Here is a 17549-nt window from a genome sequence, read left to right on the forward strand (position 1 = left end):
TTGTGGGGAGAAGGGGCGGGGGCAGTGCTGGAAGGAGGCTAGGCTCCCAGTTTTGGAGAGAACTAAAAAAGCAGAGCAGGAAAGACTTGAGAGCTCTGGACAGAGCTGGAGAAATAAAGTCGTTTTAGGCCAAACCAAGTGGATTTGTGAACCAGCACTTTACCGTTAAGTATCTAAATATAGAAGTAGACTTAAATTAAAGAATATCTATTTTAAAAGAAATAAACTTAGTCTTCGAGGTCTCTTTATTTCAAAGGGTTCTCAAACAAATGTTAGCTGGACCTGCCATGCCCCACAATCTTGCCTTGCAAATGTAAGGTAAATGAATGAGTTGTGTGGAAGGGGTAATTTTTACCTTTTTTTGCAAGGGTCCTGGGGAGGATGGAATTTGGATTTGAAAGGAAGGACTAAGATGTGTGTTTGTGTCTTGAGTTTCTCCCTCATGTCTTTTTTCAAAAGTGTGAATTTCTTTGAGAAGTCATTCATTCTATCATCACTCCCCTCCAGTCCTCTGACCTCTCAGACACCATAGATAGGGTTGAAAGCCAACGTACCCAGCTTCATAGACTCTCAAAGGCCCGTATGTCCCATGCCTATCATCCATCACTGATAATATTTTTTAAGTAGTAACATACAGTGAGTATTAGAATATCCATGTCCAGGGGGACCCTCTGCCCAGTCTGTCTCCTAGTTGGGTGCAGGAGCTATGTACTCAGAGGGCCAACAGTCTCAGAGTCCCAGCACCACTCCATCTGCCTCTTGCTGAACTGCCTCTGAGGTTAATACCTTCACCAATTATTTACTGAGTGCTTTACTCTGTGTTAGGTATTGTTCTGGGGGCTGGAGGAAAAGCAGAAGATAGAAAGAACAAAATATCTACCCTCACGGAGCTTACCTTATGTAATATGTTACAAGTTAGTAAGTATTTCAGAAGCACTGGTGGCAGGGATAGGTAGAAATATGTTGGTTAGAGAAAGACAGATAGAAATTAAATTTGAGTAAAGATACAAAGCACGTACAAAGATTCCTCAAGCATGTTTTGTAGGTGTTTGGGAGAAGAAAGTGAAGAAAGGACTTCTAGGTTATAAGACTTCTTTGATTTGGTGGGGAGACTTCTGTGGCCACTCTGTACGCAGGAGGATTCAGTGTCTGGACTTGGTGGTTGTGTTTAACAGGGACCAGGTGGCAGGGATATGTGCAAAGGCCAGCACGCCCAGCCTTCCAACAGAGAGCAGAAGAGAAGGAGGGTGGAGAACATGGGAGAGAAACTGTGTGACAAAGTTGCTGTAGGCATTCAAGTCCACTCTCCTGGCCAACCACCTGCAGATGAGTGGCACCAGTCAGGAGGCCCTCAGAGCTAGTGGCTTACCTTTGTCACCACCTCACCTTACTTTCTCCTTGGCATCATTAAAACTCTCTGCCACGTAATACAGGGGCTGGAACTCCGTGACAGTGTACTTTTGGATGGCTGTCTTCTCCAGCTCCAGAGGAAGGAGCGTTGGCTTGTCTGATAAGCAGTACTGTAGGCACCAAGTGAAAAGTTATCACTGTTAAATCAGAATCAGTGTTCCCTGCTGCATCCCATAAGCCATTTGTGCACTTTCTCTCATCTCACCCCGATTCTTTCTACATTGTGGCCCAAATGCAGTGAGCCAAATTACTTTGCATATCATAGATCATCTAAAACCTGCAGCCAAGGGAGAAAGTAATTAATTCCAATTACTTTCAAGTAAGGTGGTCACTGGATAATGTGAGAGCCAACCACACTTTCCGGCATGTGTTTGCATACTCACAAGGCTGCATGCATAGTTGAGCTTTGGAATAAGTAGGTCCCTTCTCCCCAGAGATATGTGTACTTGAAATTCCATTTCTGTCTGTAACCCTCACAACCATAGTCAAACCATTGCTGCTAAGGTACCAGTCACTGGAGAATGAGTTCCTAGGCTGCATCTCAAAATGGATACATATAGGGTTTCAACAATACCAAAAGTACAATAATGGTGTTCTGTACCCACCACTTGTAAATCCATCCTTGGTTCCCATTAAGATCATACCTGTAATTCACCAAAGGAAGACAGGAGCCCAGCTCCATATGCCTTTATGGCATCTCCTTGTTTGCAGAGCCCAAACTCCACAGTAAACCAGTAAATCTGGAATGGAAAGTCAAGCTGAGATATGCTCTGTGATGGTTAATCTTATGTGTCACCTTGACTGGATAAAGGGATACTTGGACAGCTAGTAAAGCGTTATTTTGGGCATGTGTCTGTGAGGGTGTTTCTGGAGGGGATTGGCTTGAGTCAGTGCACTGAGTGGGGAAGATCTCCTCTCAATGTGGGTGGGCACCAACCAATTGGCTGGAATCCCAGATCAAACAGAAAGGCAGAGGAAAGCCAGATTTGTATTCTCTCTCCCCTAGAGTCAGGACACCCTGTTTTCCTGCCCTTGGACATCAGAATTCCAGGCTGTCTGTCCTTTGGACTCTGGAACTTGCACCCTACCACCGCCCAGAGATTCTCAGGCCTTTGGTCTCAGACTGAGAGTTATACCATCAACTTCCATGGTTCTGAGGCTTTTGAACTTTCATTAATCTATGCCATTGACTTTTCAGGTTCACCAGCTTGCAGACAGCATATTGTGGGACTTCTCAGCCTCCATAACTGTGTAAGCCAATTACTCTAATAAGTCCCCTCTCAGTCCTGTCTCTCTTTCTCTATCTCTATGTATCTCACTTGTTCTTTCTCTCTGGAGATCCTTGACTAGTACACATCCCAAAGAAGGAGAAAGCAGCAACTGCCCCAGTGCCGTGGACAGGATTGTCCAGGTAGGAGTCTGTGCAAGTCTGTTCTCTGAATCAGCATGACCTGTGGTCACTTCTTTGTGTCCTGTGTTTCACTCTATCCAGTCACCTGTTGAATCAAGTGTTGGCTGAATGTAAAGCATGATGGAAAATATCAGGGGATACTGAGAAGTCTCCAAAGGAGATCCCCAACAATTTTTTACCCCTATGACAGGAACTCTTCCATCTCTTTTTTTTTTTTTTCTCTGTGTTATCAGCCAGAGTGAGATGTTCCTCAGATGCTCTGAAGCTGGTGGAGTCCATCAGACACAACAGTGGGAGGTAGAAGATTGGGTAGTGATAGAATCAATGAGGGGAATATCCCATCATCCATTATGTGTCACGACTGGATGAAGGGGTACTAGGACAGCTAGTAAAGCATTATTTTTGGGATGTGTCTGTGAGGTGCTAAAACTTGGGGGGTGTTTCTGAAGTCAGCTTCTGCATTTATTTCCCCAAATAACCAAATCTGTCTCTTTCAATAGTTCTCAGTCCAATATGTCCTAGACACCTGCCCTGAAAAAAATATGGGGGTTCTGGAGCTAAGGGAAACCCAGAATTCAGTTAGCTGCTGGAGACAGTCACAGTTTTGGCAAATTAGGGGTAGGTTATTAGTTACATCTGTTTATTGGACTGGAGAATGTTATACTTGGGAGGGCTGTCAGAGCTTAGTCAGTCTAACCTCCTCACATACAGGTGAGGAGTCTTCTGCCCAAGAAGGTAAGGCAATACGCATGTAGTTACACAGCAAATTTAGGGCAGCAAGAATCCAGAACTGTTCCCCAACCAATCAGTAGCATTTTTTTAATCAGTAACAATTTTTTAGAGAAGCTGAGTTGGTGATAAGCCCTTTAATATTGTTATGGCAGGCAGTGTGATGCTCTGAGTTCCAAGGTCATTTTCTTTGTAGAAGTGAGAAATTTACTCAGCTCTACAGCTTCTTTGGTAGCTGCTTCTTGTATCTCTGCAGCCTCTGGCATTTAAAAACCCATGTTCACAAAAATTTAGCTAAATTTAACTATATAGTTAAATTTTTAGTTGCTTTTGAGATGGGAATGATGGAAGTAGATCCCATTTTTAGAGATGAAGAAGAAAAAGCCACTTGTTCAAGGCCTTGTAGCAGCTGGTCAGTGAGAAAATAACCTCCTGGGAGTTTTAGCCTTTCTGATGGAATGAGTTCATAAGCTTCTAAACAGATATATCTTAATGATAGAGTTACAGTCATTGGCAGTCCATAATTCAATTACACATTTTTATTTTTCAACTTCCAGGACAGGCAATGTGGCTAATGGCTGGGGTGGGATGTACTAAAATTAGAAAGGAGTATGAGGGGAGGAAATCACCTGCTTTGCAGAGTTGCTGCTTCTATAGCCCCAATGGACAAGTGTCATCAGATATACCCGGGAGAGGAAAGTGTTCAGCAAGAAGGGAAAGCCCATTACTCCCTTGCATCTGAGAAAGGAAAGATCCTAACCTATGCTCTGGCGTGAAGGTAGAGATGTGAATATTCCCTCTTCAAAGCTCTGGATCCAGATTACTTCACATACAAACTTTATGCCAAGGGTTTCCAAGAGCTACTATTATAGCCTGTTGGTGGGTTCAAGATACTGCTTAAAATGTAGGATGTAAACGTCTGCAGGTAGCTGATTTCAAAATCAAATCATTAGGGAGAAATCAATCAAAATGTGAAGTTTCACTTGTGCAAATGCAACCCATTACATTCTGATTTTTCCCACCAAATAACCTGGCTTCCAGGGGAGTAGCAAATGTTCAAAGACTTGAGGGCCATAGCCCATAGCACTCCCACCATCCACCCAGGGAGAGAAGGAACTTACTGTGGCAAGTTTTTCAATGTACTCATCCGGTGCACCCAGAGAGGCAAGGCCAATTTCCTGTAATTGGAGGAAACAGAGTCACTGGATCAGTGGGTGTCTGGCCGTCTTTAACCTTAACCTACAGAACCAACCTGATACTTTCCATGAAAAAGTGATGGATGGCCAGATGTCTTCAGAAGGGCCCACATGGACCCTGAGTGTGCTGTCAAGCCTTTCCTGGCCATATGTTATAGAATCACAGATCTTTAGAGCAGGGGACCCTTTCACCCTCACTTGGCCCTTTGTTTTCACTTTATAAACAAGGAAATGGAGGCACAGAGAAGGAAAGTGACCTGCTCATGGTCACAGAGTCGCTTATTATCTAAAGCTTCTTCTGGACTCCAGCTCAGTAATTATTCACCAGCATAACATTCCTGGAGTGTTGAATGAGTCTTAATCACATACCCTGGAAACATCCCAGGAGAACTGCACATAAGTGGCGGCATCCGTCCAGGCATATATATAGCTGGAGAGTCTAGCACGTCATAGATTAATTCGCACCACAGCTTCTATTGCAGAAGTCCTCTACTGGTCTCTTTGTCTCTTTTACAGCACTTACTCAAGCCTGTCTTGTGTGCATGTGTCTTTCCTACTATCCACATTCATTGATTCTAGAAACATTTCAGTTCATTTGATGTGCCATACAGTGTACAAAATCAGTAAAGACATCTTGTGGATTTTAGTGGAGACAGACAATAAATAATAAACATACACATAACTATGTTAGAATAATGTAAGTTCTTTGGAAAGAAGAAACAAAATGAGAAAGAAACAAAAGGGATTAAGAGCTCCAGGGGATCAAGGGGAGGCTTCAATTTTAAATACGGTTCTAGGGTAAGCATCATTGAGAAGGTGATATTTGAGCAAAGACTTGAAGGAAGTGGGGTTGTTGGTTTTACTGACATATGAGGGAAGCACACTACAGGCCAAGCATATAGCCAGTGCAGAAGCTTGCATTTCTTTCCCGGGAAAAGGAAGTGTTGTTTGAGTCAAGAAAGAGGGAGGGACCAATGTGGCTAAAGCAGAATTAGTGAGGGGGCAGTGGCAGGAGATAGCAAAGAGGGGTCCAGGCCAGATCATGCAGAATATTTTTAGACGTTTTAGGGCTTGGGCTTTTCTTCTCAGTGAAACAGGAGCCACTGCAGGGATACGAGCAGATAGATGGTCATGATCTCACTTGTGTTATCAAGCAGTCCTTCCGGCTGCTGTCTGAGAATAGACGGTATGAGCTGAGGATAGAGGCAGGACACCAAGAGACTATAGGGGCAGAGGATAGAGTAGGACATCAGGAGACTGAAGGGGCTGAGGGTAGATAGGACACCAGGAGACAGGAGAGGTGGAGGGTAGACAGGACGCCAGAAGACTGGGGGTGAGCGGGGGTGGGCAGGGTAAAGACCAGCAGTGGGGGCCAGTGAGGAGGCTACTGCAGTTACCAGGATGAGAAATGATCGCAGCTGAGACCAGGTTTGTAGCAGTGGACATAACTGAAAGCGTCAGATTGTACACATATTTTGGTCAGATGCTACACATATTTTGAAGATAGCACACACAGGATTGTCTGAAATATTGGTTGTGGGGTTAAGAGAGAAAGGAGTTGATAATGTCCCAAAGTGCTTATAGTTTGATCATCTGGAAGGAAGGAGTGTCTATGAACTGATATAGAAAAAAGCTGTGCTGGAGAAGGTTTGAGCAGGAAGATCCAGAACTCAGTTTTGGACAGGATGATAGACAAGTCTTAGAGACATTCAAGGGGAGATGTTGAATAGGCAGTTCAACATGTAAGTGTGAATTTTAGGATGTAAGTCTGGACTGGAGATATAAATGTATCCACCATCAGAGTAGAGATGGTGTTTAAAGCCAAGAAATTGAGTGAGATCACCAGAGGAGTGGGTGTAGACAGAGATGAAGACTATGATTAGACCCACTTTGAAGCAAGAAGCTACATGGTCTGGGTCAAGCCCAGAGCCCGGTTCAGATTATGCTTACAAAATGCTTTCTGATTTAGAGGGAACCAAATTCAACTTCTTAGCCTAGATCTGCTCTCCTGACCCTCACCTATCTCCATTCCATCCACCCACCCAGACCTACCACAGTCTCAATTCAACTAGAAGCCACTGATAAATCCAAGACCAGAATGACACCTTGTTCTCTTAGTCATTGTTCTTTGTGAGCCTAGAGCTTACCTACAACAAGGGGCCCCAATATGCCCTATGATCCAGCCCCACTCCATCCTGTACTGTAGTGTGAAGCAAGTCCTGCCTCTGGTCAAAAAGGAATGTTCTCAGGAAACTTTCAACATGACTCCCTGCCTCGGGACTGTCCAGACTGACGTTGTAACCATGTGGCACTGATGCCCCAGGACTCCTGTTTGTTGACTTGAGTAACTGTCCACTCTTCTGTAGGGTTCCCCAAAGTGGAAATGGCTTAAGGAGGACTGCCACTTAGCCTCTGACTTGGTAAACTAGCTTCTGGTGGTAAGAATAAAAGGGTCCTATTCCTCAAGGAAAAACCTGTTTGTTCTTTGGCCATAGTAACAAATCTAGATTTTAAAACTGTCCCAATCAATCAAAGATATCTTGGCAGCGGTAACCACACTTCTGAATGTCATTAGTGATGCTTCTACAGTTAAAGTTCAACTAATCCCTAAACACTCCAACTCCCAAAATTAAAACAGTCTTCAAACTCCAAAATTTCCCAAACCTCACATAAAAGTAACCTTTCCCTTTGTTTCAAGAGGCTGCATCTTGCACGTATAGTTCTCCATCACTTAGCAAGCAATAAGTTTTTGTTTGTTTGTTTCAAATATTAAGTGGTAGCTTCTTTACTTGGCAGTGGGAATGTTTATTTCTTCCAGCTGAGGGAAAATGCCCATCAAATTCACACACAATCTCATTATTCTGAAATCCCAACACTTGGCTCATAGGTCATTCCATTTGATCCTCGTGGTTCCTTGTGAGGAAGATGACTGGTGGAGAGAGCTTTCCACTGATCCACATTTATTAAAACTGAGTCACAGGGTGGCTGACAATGTAACCCAGGTAACACAGCTGGTTAGTGGCAGGGTTGGAGTCTGGGTACATCAGAACCACCATTCAGCCTTCTCATGATCCCAGCCATGCAACCATGGTTTTAGGCTGCCTCTCAGTGCCCAGAGATAATTAGTAGAATTATTGTACTCATCCCAAAACTTTCTCCTTTTTGGCCAGGTGGGGTGGCTTATACCTGTGGTCTTAGCACTTTGGGAGGCTGAGGTGGGAGGATTGAGGCCAAGGGTTTGAGGTCAGCCTAGGCAACATAGTAAGCCTCTATCTCTACAAAAATTAAAAAATTTAGCCAGACATGAAAGCATGTGCTTGTGGTCCCAGCCACTCAGGAACTCAGGAGGTTGAAGTAGGAGGATCGCTTGAGCCCAGAAAGCTGAGGCTGCAGTGAGCCACGATTACACCACTGCACTCCAGCCTGAGTGACAGAGTGAGACCCTGATTTAAAAAAAAAAAAAATTTGAGAGCTTGTTATAACAACACTGTGAAAGATGAATGAAATTCTAGGTTGCAGCTTTGATAATGTGATAAAACATTCAGCTCATTTTTTTTCTTTGTCAACTGTAAGTCAGGGTATTGGCATTGGATTCTTGGCAAATGTCATCTTACTTAATTCAAGCATATACACAAAAAACTACCTGACAAGGTAAAAAGTGGCAATGGCCCTGATAAAAGAGGGCAATGCACTAAAAGATTGGAAGAAAGTGAGGTAGTTCCTGCATGGGAATCAGGGGGCTTTCCTGGATGAAAGGCTCTTAAACCGTACCTAGCAGGAAAACTGAGATTAAACACATTGAGGCACACACATATGATTCAGAAGATGAGTGATTCACCAACCCCATGCTTAGTACCCGGAATGGGTACTTAACTTCCCAGAACCACACATCCATTTCAGGTGGGATCCTGGTTTCCTCTCTTGCAGAGGGCATGAGGGTCCCTCCCTGGGCTCAACTTATTCAAGAAATTCAGGTCACAGCCCTATAGCTAGAAGGCTAAAAGGTCCATTCCTTACCTGGGAAAACTGGGCAAAGCTGCGATCTGAAAACAAGGGCACATGTCCCAACAGCTCATGGCAGATGTCACTGAAAGACAGAAAGCATAGAGATCTTGGAGGGGAGGAGGGTTAAGCCAAGCCAGACTCAGTCTTTCTACATGAAGAATGGGCAGAAAGAAAGGAAATACCTTTTTTAGGTTTATGATCTCTCTTCCAGGAATAAGTGATATGCAAAGGTTGGGATCAGAAATGGCAAGGTACAAGATAAAAGGAATAAAAGGAATGAAAAGCAAGAGACAGGTACATTGTGGGGCACAGCAGCCAATGGGTCTTAGGAGTATGCCCAGTGGGGTACAGGGCAGAAGAGCTAATATCCTTGTGCACATGTTCCCATGTACCTAAGTGAGCTATGAGTCATGAACACTTCTCATCCTGTCTTCTCCCTGGTATTGACTTCCCTGGGCAGATATAATATGCTCAGCTATTCCACTGGGAACTGAAACAAAAACAATGCTGCTCTTCTCTTAGTCTGGAGGGGGACAGCAGTGAGGGAAGAAAAGCTACATTTACTTAACACTTTCTGTGCTATGTCCATTTGGAACAGGTCTTTTGGATTTGTAGCAATGAACTTTGTGGGCAAGGAAAAATAATTTGGAATGTTCTACTGATTTTTTTATGAGTTGCATAAGTTTTATCAGACTAAGGGGATAACTAACGCCCAGAAGAAGCACAGTGGCTGCCATTCTGTACCTCTACCCAATACACAGTCTAGACAAAGCAAGATAAGAGTAATCTAGATGTACACTTAGGAGGCATTGAGATAGCTTGGCTTCCACTTGTTCCTATTCTCATCTGCAACTTCGTAGCTTTGACTTTGGAACTTGATTGGGATCTCTTATTCTCACTGCCAAGGTAGCTCTGAATCATTGGATCACAGGATGCCCAAATCTCCAATCAGTCTGGTCTATCTACTTGGGTGCAGAAAATCTCTAGAATAGATGAGTTTTTCTCTCAGTACTACCAGCAAACAATCTAGACAACTAGTCCTGTGGACCAGCCAGCAATGAACCCAAACCTCATTCTTGCAGCAGGAAAGGATGGAACCCATCGTGCCTGGCAACTGGTAGCTGGAGGACAGTACTCACGGTTCGGGGGTGTACATAGGCTTGGATCCATGTCTGATGTACTGTGTGCAGTGGAAGACTCGGAAGGCCAGGCCACCCAAGAAATCGCGAGAGGAAAGCAGGCCAGCCACAGGTCGGAGGCGGAAACCAGTGCAAGCTGGGATGCAAAGAAGAAAGAAAACTCAAAGCTCATCACCAATGATCCAGAGGCACTAGAAGACCTTCAGATGGGGGACAATACCCATAACTGCCCAGGGACATGGGCTTTGCTGGTAGGTAGGCTTGGCTTCAGATGTCTGCATCGCCGCTTTCTAGCTGGGTGCGCTGGATCAAGTAAATTCACATCTCTGAGCCTCAGTTTCCTCATTTGCATAATGTGAATAGATACTTCTTAGGGATGTTCCAAGAATAAAAAAGCTAATGAATATAAAGTACACAGAGCCTGGAGCACTGGAAACATGCAATACATTTAGCCTTCGTGACCATTTGTTAGGGTGGAGCAATTATTCCCTACTTCTCTTGCTTCTAGTGTGAAGAGGGAAGTGGTACCTCATTTCCCAGAAGGGAAGAGCACGGAAGGAGTGCTTCCAGCTTCTGTACTGAGCCTCACACAGTCCACCCCATGAGTAGCAGTGGCCTGTCTGACTGTAGCATTTGGGAAGAGAATATGAATATTATCAATGTAACTATTTCTGTGCTGCTCTTTCTTGATTGCTCACAGAGGACCTCATTCCAGTCTGCTCTTGGCCATGCAAATGGACTGTGCTCCATGAATTGGCAGGGAAGTTTATCTAATCAAGAGGTAAAATATTAGCAAGTCCATTAGTGTGCACATCTATATCACATTCTCTAAATCGCTTTATTTTAAAACTGACCTCTGATCACCATCTCTGTGGTTCCTATATCTGTCTCCCACTTTGTTCCAAACTTGGGAGGATAAGGACAATGACAGTAATAATGGCAATAATAGCCAGCACTGTATATTATCTACCATTTGTCAGACATTCTTTTAAGCTACTTTATATATGCTACTAATCCCCACAATAGCCCTATGAAGCAGACAGTCTTATTATGCCCACTTTACAGATGGGAAAGCTGAGACAGACATAGGTTAAAGCTTTCATTCAAGGTCACAGCCATAGGCAGTGTAGCTTCAAAGTCTGTTGTCTTAATTACTATTATGTAGCTTCCCAACTGCCAGTGTTACTGTTTTATCATTCTTACTATTGGCCATGCAATGGGAGTACTTAGCTAAAGAAGTCTTTGGGATCCCCCTGCCTCCTGCCCCCATGTTCTCTGTGTCTTCAAGTTGAAGCACACTCTGCTTAGACCCTTACTCCACTCTTTAAGAAGCAAAGAGCCTCTAATGGAAGGAACCCAAAAGGTCATCTAACTCACCCCCAGTCTGTCCTGGCTGCCATTTCCCTACCTGCCAAGTAATGTCCTTGGCTCGTTGTCTCCAGCGTGGCCCACTTCTGCACAGTTCTGATATATAGAAATTCTTTAACCTGTAATCTGTCTCCCTACTTTTTCTTATTCTATCTGACACATAGTAGGTATTCAATATGTGTTAGTTCATTGTTCTGTTTTTGCTAAATTAACATCCTCTTGGCAGAAAGAACAACACCTATTTCCCCTGGAAATGCTGTGCAGAGGCCTGTGACTCAATGTACTTACCTACTGAGCTACTCAGATTTCAATTCAGTCCAAAATTCACTGAATAGCTGCTGTATATGCAGCACTGTGCTGGATGTTCTCACATGCAGCATCTTAGTTCATTCTCACAATTTCCCTTTGGGAAAAGCTAATGAGTTGCCAGTGTCCATTTGACAGATGACAAAACTGAGGCAGGTTTACTCAGCTGGAGAAGTTCAAAGTCAGGATTCATACCAGTGGCACAGACTCAGAGCTCAGGGCTCTTGACACCATCCCCCAAAATAGCACATTTTTTACACAAACAAACACTACTAACCCATAACCCAGCAGGAGCTACAGGGCAAAAAACACAAACAAACAAAAAGACCAGTATAGCACCTCGGGCTTCAAGTGTGAAAGAAAATACTTTTCAGGGACAGGCACACAGCAAAATCCATGGCCTCATGTGTTGGATTGAATGAAAGTGGATAAACACAGTAGAGGCTAGAGTGAAGGCAGAGGGCAGTGAAACCGAGTTCTTCCTGGAGGAATCAACCTGCACGCATTTCTATAAAAACACGTGTTTATACCTGCTTCCGCCTACTTATCTTCCCCTTCCTTCTCCTCTGCCTCAGTCCTCCCCTTCTTTCTGCAGAGCTTTTGACCCTGTTGTGGACTTACTCTGCAGGAATTGAGAAACGTCTTCCAGCTGTGGAATATTATCTTCATGGAAGCCACAGTACTTCTCAAGAAGTGGAAAAATGTGATTGTACTCATAGCAAGCATGGGTTTTATACAAGGACTTCAGAGTCTTGAACACCGTACCCCATGTTTTCTTTTCTTCCTCCGTGTATTCCACCCTAGGGATGGGCTGCCCACTAGAATACAGATACAAAATAAGAGTCTCAAGCAGGGCAGAGAGGTGCAGCAGAACACAGTTAGGTTAGCAGAGGGAGTCGGGGGCCAGAACCTATGAGCTGCCATCACTTGCTATAGTAAATTTCATACGTTATTTGAAAGAGAAAAATTCCACATCTTGATACAGGAAACATTATTGTTTTGATTTCCCACATGAAAGAGTGATTTGGCTAAGCAACGATACAAACTGTATTGAGGATTTTCTCTCACTTTGGGGAAATCACTTGGTTTTTTTGCTCTTCCAATTTTCTAATTGCTTACCTAGGGTAGAAATTCACTTACCTGCAGGGGCCAGGCAGGTATCACAAAGGTGTAAAGTGGCCGACGTAAGGCAACAAGGAGAATGGGGGCCAGCTAGAGAATGCATTCCCTTTCTAAACAAGGGCATCTAAGTCCAATTAAAGCAACATTGTGTATTTCACGGTGTCAGCTAAAGCCAAGTCTGAGATCGCCTTTGTTTGGTAGGCACGCACCTACTGGGTTTGACATTTCTGCTCCTGGGAAGTTATAAAGGTATTTAAATATATGCTAAGATTCCACATTGTATACATATATCAAAACATCATGTCATACAACATAAATAAATATATAATTTCATTTATCAATTAAAAACCTAAATAAATAAATTCTAGATCAAGGATTATAAATAAATATTGGAACGAAGGAGAGAAAAATATATAAATCCATGCTAAGTTATAAAATACCATATATCTTTTCTACACTGAGCTTGTTCAAGTACATACGCCAGGCCATAGATCCTGAATCTCTTGTGGAAAAGAAGGCTCACATATCTGGATTCTATAAGCTCCCCAGGTGACTCTGATGCAAACTATAGTTTAACAGTCATTAGTTTAAAAAGTCCTTTTGAAAACCACCTAGGAATGAGCTGTGTTCTGAACAGCACAAACAGATGAAAATCAAACAAAGCCTGACTTCAAAGACCAGTGACTATTCCCTAGGCTGCAGGTCTGTTTCCCTAACGGGAACACAGAGTCTGGGACAAAGTGAGACTGTTTATGTCAGAATTATGGATCATCATTGGCTCCAGATTAGGTCTTTCCTGCCCTTTCAGAGTTGTACCTCATCCAAACACATTAGATCACAGTCTTTGTTATTGTCTACAGATGGGTGACAAGGATTAGGAAAAAAGACAGCATTTTAAGCCAGACAAGCTCAGAAAGCTTTGTGGTAGCCAGCAGTGATGGTGAAAAAAAATCAGATAGTTTTTGCCCAAGAATGCGCCATTATCAAAGCCAAGCACTGATATAGCAGACGAACAGACTTTGGAAACAGATAGAGACTATTCAATCCTTGGCCCTGCCATTCCCTGTATCAGCTAAGGCAATTTAGTAAACCTCTCCGAGCCTCAATCTGAGCAGCTGTTACATGGGCTAAAAATAAGTAACTATTTGTATAGTATAGATAAATTTAAGTCTAATACTATGTACAAAGTACCTAGTATTAATATTGACAAATCATAACAATTGGATGATTGATCACTATCATTGCTACTGCTTCTCATTTTAAAAGAAAGGCATCTGTTACTCCTGTAACAAATTTCAAGAGATGGTGACATCCTGAGCTCCAAGATATTCTGTGGGTTGACACCTGTTGTTCTAGGGTCTCAACATCTGTTCCCCATTCATCAGTAAAGCACGTTTCTCCCCTCTCAGTCTGTGAGGTTCGGATGAGGAGAGACTCCACCCCTACCTTCAGAAGTGGGCATGTGACCAGGCTAAGCCGATTGAAATCTCTCATTCCCCTGCACTGTGCCTGGTGAAGAGATGGGCCTGTGTCCTAATCAGAGTCAGTGGACTCAATGACAGAACTTGGTTGACTTTCTTTGAAATAGACAGGACCTCTAACTAAGTTGGGATATCAGCCCAGAGGTACTAGGCTCCCTCTCCAAGATAAGTGAGGCCAATGTCTGAAAGCAAGGCCAAAGCAAAGGACGCTAGAGTCAGAGAGAGGCAGAGAATGAGACAGTGAATCCTGGACCTGTCTGAGCTTAAACCACCTGCCTTAAACTCTTTATTTATAGGATCCAGTAAAGCTCTTCTTTATGTCTGAGTTGTTTTGTAGCTGAACAATATAAGCTCCTATGATCCATTTTATCTATTCCTAGATAAAACTTAAAAGCCTAACCTCCACTCCAGTAATATCATCAAAACCTGCTGTAGCAGCCTTCTAGATGGTTCCAGACACCATTCTTCGCTCTGCCTCCAATTCACCACTTTGAGTCCTTACCCTTATACGGTCTCTTGGATTCATTCATTCAACAAATGTTAATTGAGCACTGTGACAAAACAATCAGTTGCCCCTGACCTCATAGAGTCTGCATTTCCAGTAGGGAGAGACAGAAAGCCAACACAATTCGTTAGATGGTGATAAATGCTATAGAGAAACAAAGGGCAAAGGTATAGGGAGTTTCAGAGTGGGGTTTCAATTTTACTTAGGGTGTAGAGAGGGCACAAGGCTGAGAAGGTGACTTCTCAATGAAAGCCTGAGGAGAGCAGGCCTCACTGCTTCACTCTGGAGTCTTCCATTTAGCTTTCACATCACTGTTTGAGATTCTGATTCTGCTTTTCTGCAGGTTTATCCAGTTAGCACCAGTCCCTGAAGTCTAAAGCAGTGACAGCTCTATCCCCCTTGCACACTTCCTGGGGCTGCTCATCCCAAGCTTGATAGCAGTGGCTCAGTAGTCTCTGCTTTCCTGTGAAAAGCAGGAGTCTCAATTCTAACTCTGCCTCTTCCTACCTGAGTGAGACCTTGGTCAGTTTTTAAAAAGCAAGATCACGCACGAAAGCACAAAAATGTTAAAGATGTGACACCAAATAGACCATGTAAAGACAGATGTTGTCAAAATGAGAGTAGAAAAAGGTAGAGTGTTGCCTTGTTTGACCTCCATTGGAGATACACACCTCAGTAGAATCAATTTTTTTCTCCTCCTCTGCGCAAGTCTGGGAATGACTGTGAAAGTGCACAGTGAGTATGGATTTCGGGGTCACAAATACACTGAAGCAATTAGGCAAATTCACAGTAGAGTCTCCAAAAAAATAAGGATGAACTATACCAGATCCTGAAGTAAAAGACTATTTTGAAGAAGAAAGACATGGCATCAAAAGCTTAAACGAGATGAGATCAAGTAAGGTCTGAAACAGGCTTTGAATTTTAAAAAATGGTGAGCCCTTAACTAGCCACATGACCTTGGGCACATCAGTTAGTTAATCATCTGGGATTCATCTATAAAAGGTGAGAAATTGACCAAAAATTTTTAACCCATTTCTGAGAGTCCAGCCATCTACAGATGATTTTCAATAACCAGTTTAACTGATGAACATCCAGGACTGTGAGGTAATTCATCAGTTTCACTCTTCTTCATGAGGTTTCACATTTTTATGAGAAGGAAGTTGAGGAGGACCTGTCTCTGTCCTCCCCAAATCCCAGCAACCCAGAAGGAAGTAAATGTACTTTCTAAGCACCTCCTCCTTGATGATACGAAGTGTAGTCTCCAGACACTCAGAGAAGTGGCTGCAAATACCCTTTGAGTTCAACATACCTGAGTTTAAAACCTGTGAGTGTCACACACTAGCTACATGATATTGGCAACTTACTTAACCTTTATAAGCTTTGGTTTCCCCATGTGACAAATGAGAAGTTATTATTATTAAGGCTAAACAAAATGATATATACAAAGCATTTAACAAAGCCCCCAGACACATAGCAAGAAAGTATTAAGTATGATCTGTTATTGCTGACTATCTGAAGGACTCTTGCCTGTATCCACTTTGATGGTGTCCACCTGACTGTGCTGGGGCAAAGGTGGGGTCAGGGGAGGGAGGTCACCATCTTCTGTGAATCCTGCTCAGCAGGAGCCAAGGCCCAGATGGGCTTAGATCTGACTAAGGGCAGCACAGTTTTGAATCCTTCCACTACCAGAAGTTATTCTGAAAAAAACATTCTCTTTTTCTGGAGGTTTTTCCATGTTGAAAGTAACTTTGTATTCAGTATAGAAAGGCCAATTATCTTCTCCATCTCCCTGAGATTCTATCAAAGCTGTCAAACTACTATGCCACCAGTGGTCCGGACGACTGTTACGTTTCTTCTTGTGCATGTCTTTTCTTAATCCCTTAACTCAGTAATGGTGCTTGTCCAAACACTAAGTTTCCCATGGGAGCATTTCTGTAGTTCCTTAAGACTCAAAGCACCAAAACTGTTCTCTTCTGAAACATATTTGATATTTGCATTTTCTTTTGGCTAAAATAGAGTAGGGAAGGAACATAGAATCTCAGACAGGAAAAAAAGAGAGAGAAAAAAAAAATCCTAAACTTGTCATTCACAGCTGGGTCAGACCAGATAAAAGTGGAACACTGAAGCTTGGCTGCCCTAAAATCTTGAATGATGCATTATATCAGTAAAGCAGCCAGCTCCTTCTTGAATGTAAATGATTCTCTTTTTCCTTCTTCCCTGTTTAATGTGGAGAAGACCAGAGACTGTTTTATTCAGGACCGAGGCCTTTTATAATTGCTGCAGACACCACTGCCTAATTAGACAATAAAGCTTGGGAGAGAGCAGGGCCCCAGCACAGTGGGTAATTTTGTTTTGTCTAGCAGCAATCTTTTTCAACGTGTGTTTTGAAAGGGAGGATTTAAACACACACACATACACGCACGCATGTGCTCACATGCACACACAGACGGTAGGACTAGGGGTGTGTTTTTCTCTCTTCCCCACAACAAGCAAGGCAGACTTACTGGCGGTAGTTGTAGGCAATGTCAGCAAACTGCTTCCGTCTTGCACGGTACACAGGATCTTTAAAACCCTAGGAGAAAAGAGACACCTGATTTTCAAGGCTTTGTAGAAAGTGGTCTGATACCTTTATGAATGCTTTGAATGGGGGCTCTTGAGCCACAACAGTGCATGTCTCCTTCCCTTGGTTATACGCTAAAAATAAAGTCTCAGTGAAACTTAGGATAAGTTCTCCTACCAGATATTATGAGTGACACATTATGAGTAACTCCTTCAGTTTAGCATCCATCAATCCCTGCTATGGATTCCAAGGTTCATGCTCTGTTTTGTTGTTTTGTTTTGTTTTGTTTGAGACAGAGTCTCACTCCGTCACCAGGC

The 17549-nt window shown here is 43.1% G+C and overlaps 1 protein-coding gene and 1 long non-coding RNA gene across 3 annotated transcripts in view; one reads left to right on the forward strand and one right to left on the reverse strand.

Moving 5' to 3' along the window:
• The window catches only part of LOC116565726, a 331307-nt gene that overhangs the window by 291115 nt on the left and 22643 nt on the right, over positions 1–17549 (forward strand). The gene's annotated exons all lie outside the window — the stretch shown is intronic.
• PAH (phenylalanine hydroxylase) overlaps positions 1–17549 on the reverse strand; it is a 122882-nt gene that overhangs the window by 6485 nt on the left and 98848 nt on the right. Inside the window, exons 6-12 of one of the 2 annotated variants that reach the window (XM_032299448.1) lie at positions 17177–17244; positions 12186–12382; positions 9891–10026; positions 8764–8833; positions 4672–4728; positions 2055–2150; positions 1387–1520 (exon numbers count right to left, since the gene is read on the reverse strand). In XM_032299448.1, the coding sequence (XP_032155339.1) occupies positions 1387–1520; positions 2055–2150; positions 4672–4728; positions 8764–8833; positions 9891–10026; positions 12186–12382; positions 17177–17244 (758 nt within the window). The remainder of the gene's footprint in view (positions 1–1386; positions 1521–2054; positions 2151–4671; positions 4729–8763; positions 8834–9890; positions 10027–12185; positions 12383–17176; positions 17245–17549) is intronic. The other variant, XM_032299456.1, reaches the window with a different exon arrangement.

Source organism: Sapajus apella, unplaced genomic scaffold (assembly GCF_009761245.1).
Source record: "Sapajus apella isolate SASKATOON/1434 unplaced genomic scaffold, GSC_monkey_1.0 scaffold2, whole genome shotgun sequence".
Lineage (NCBI taxonomy): Eukaryota > Metazoa > Chordata > Mammalia > Primates > Cebidae > Sapajus > Sapajus apella.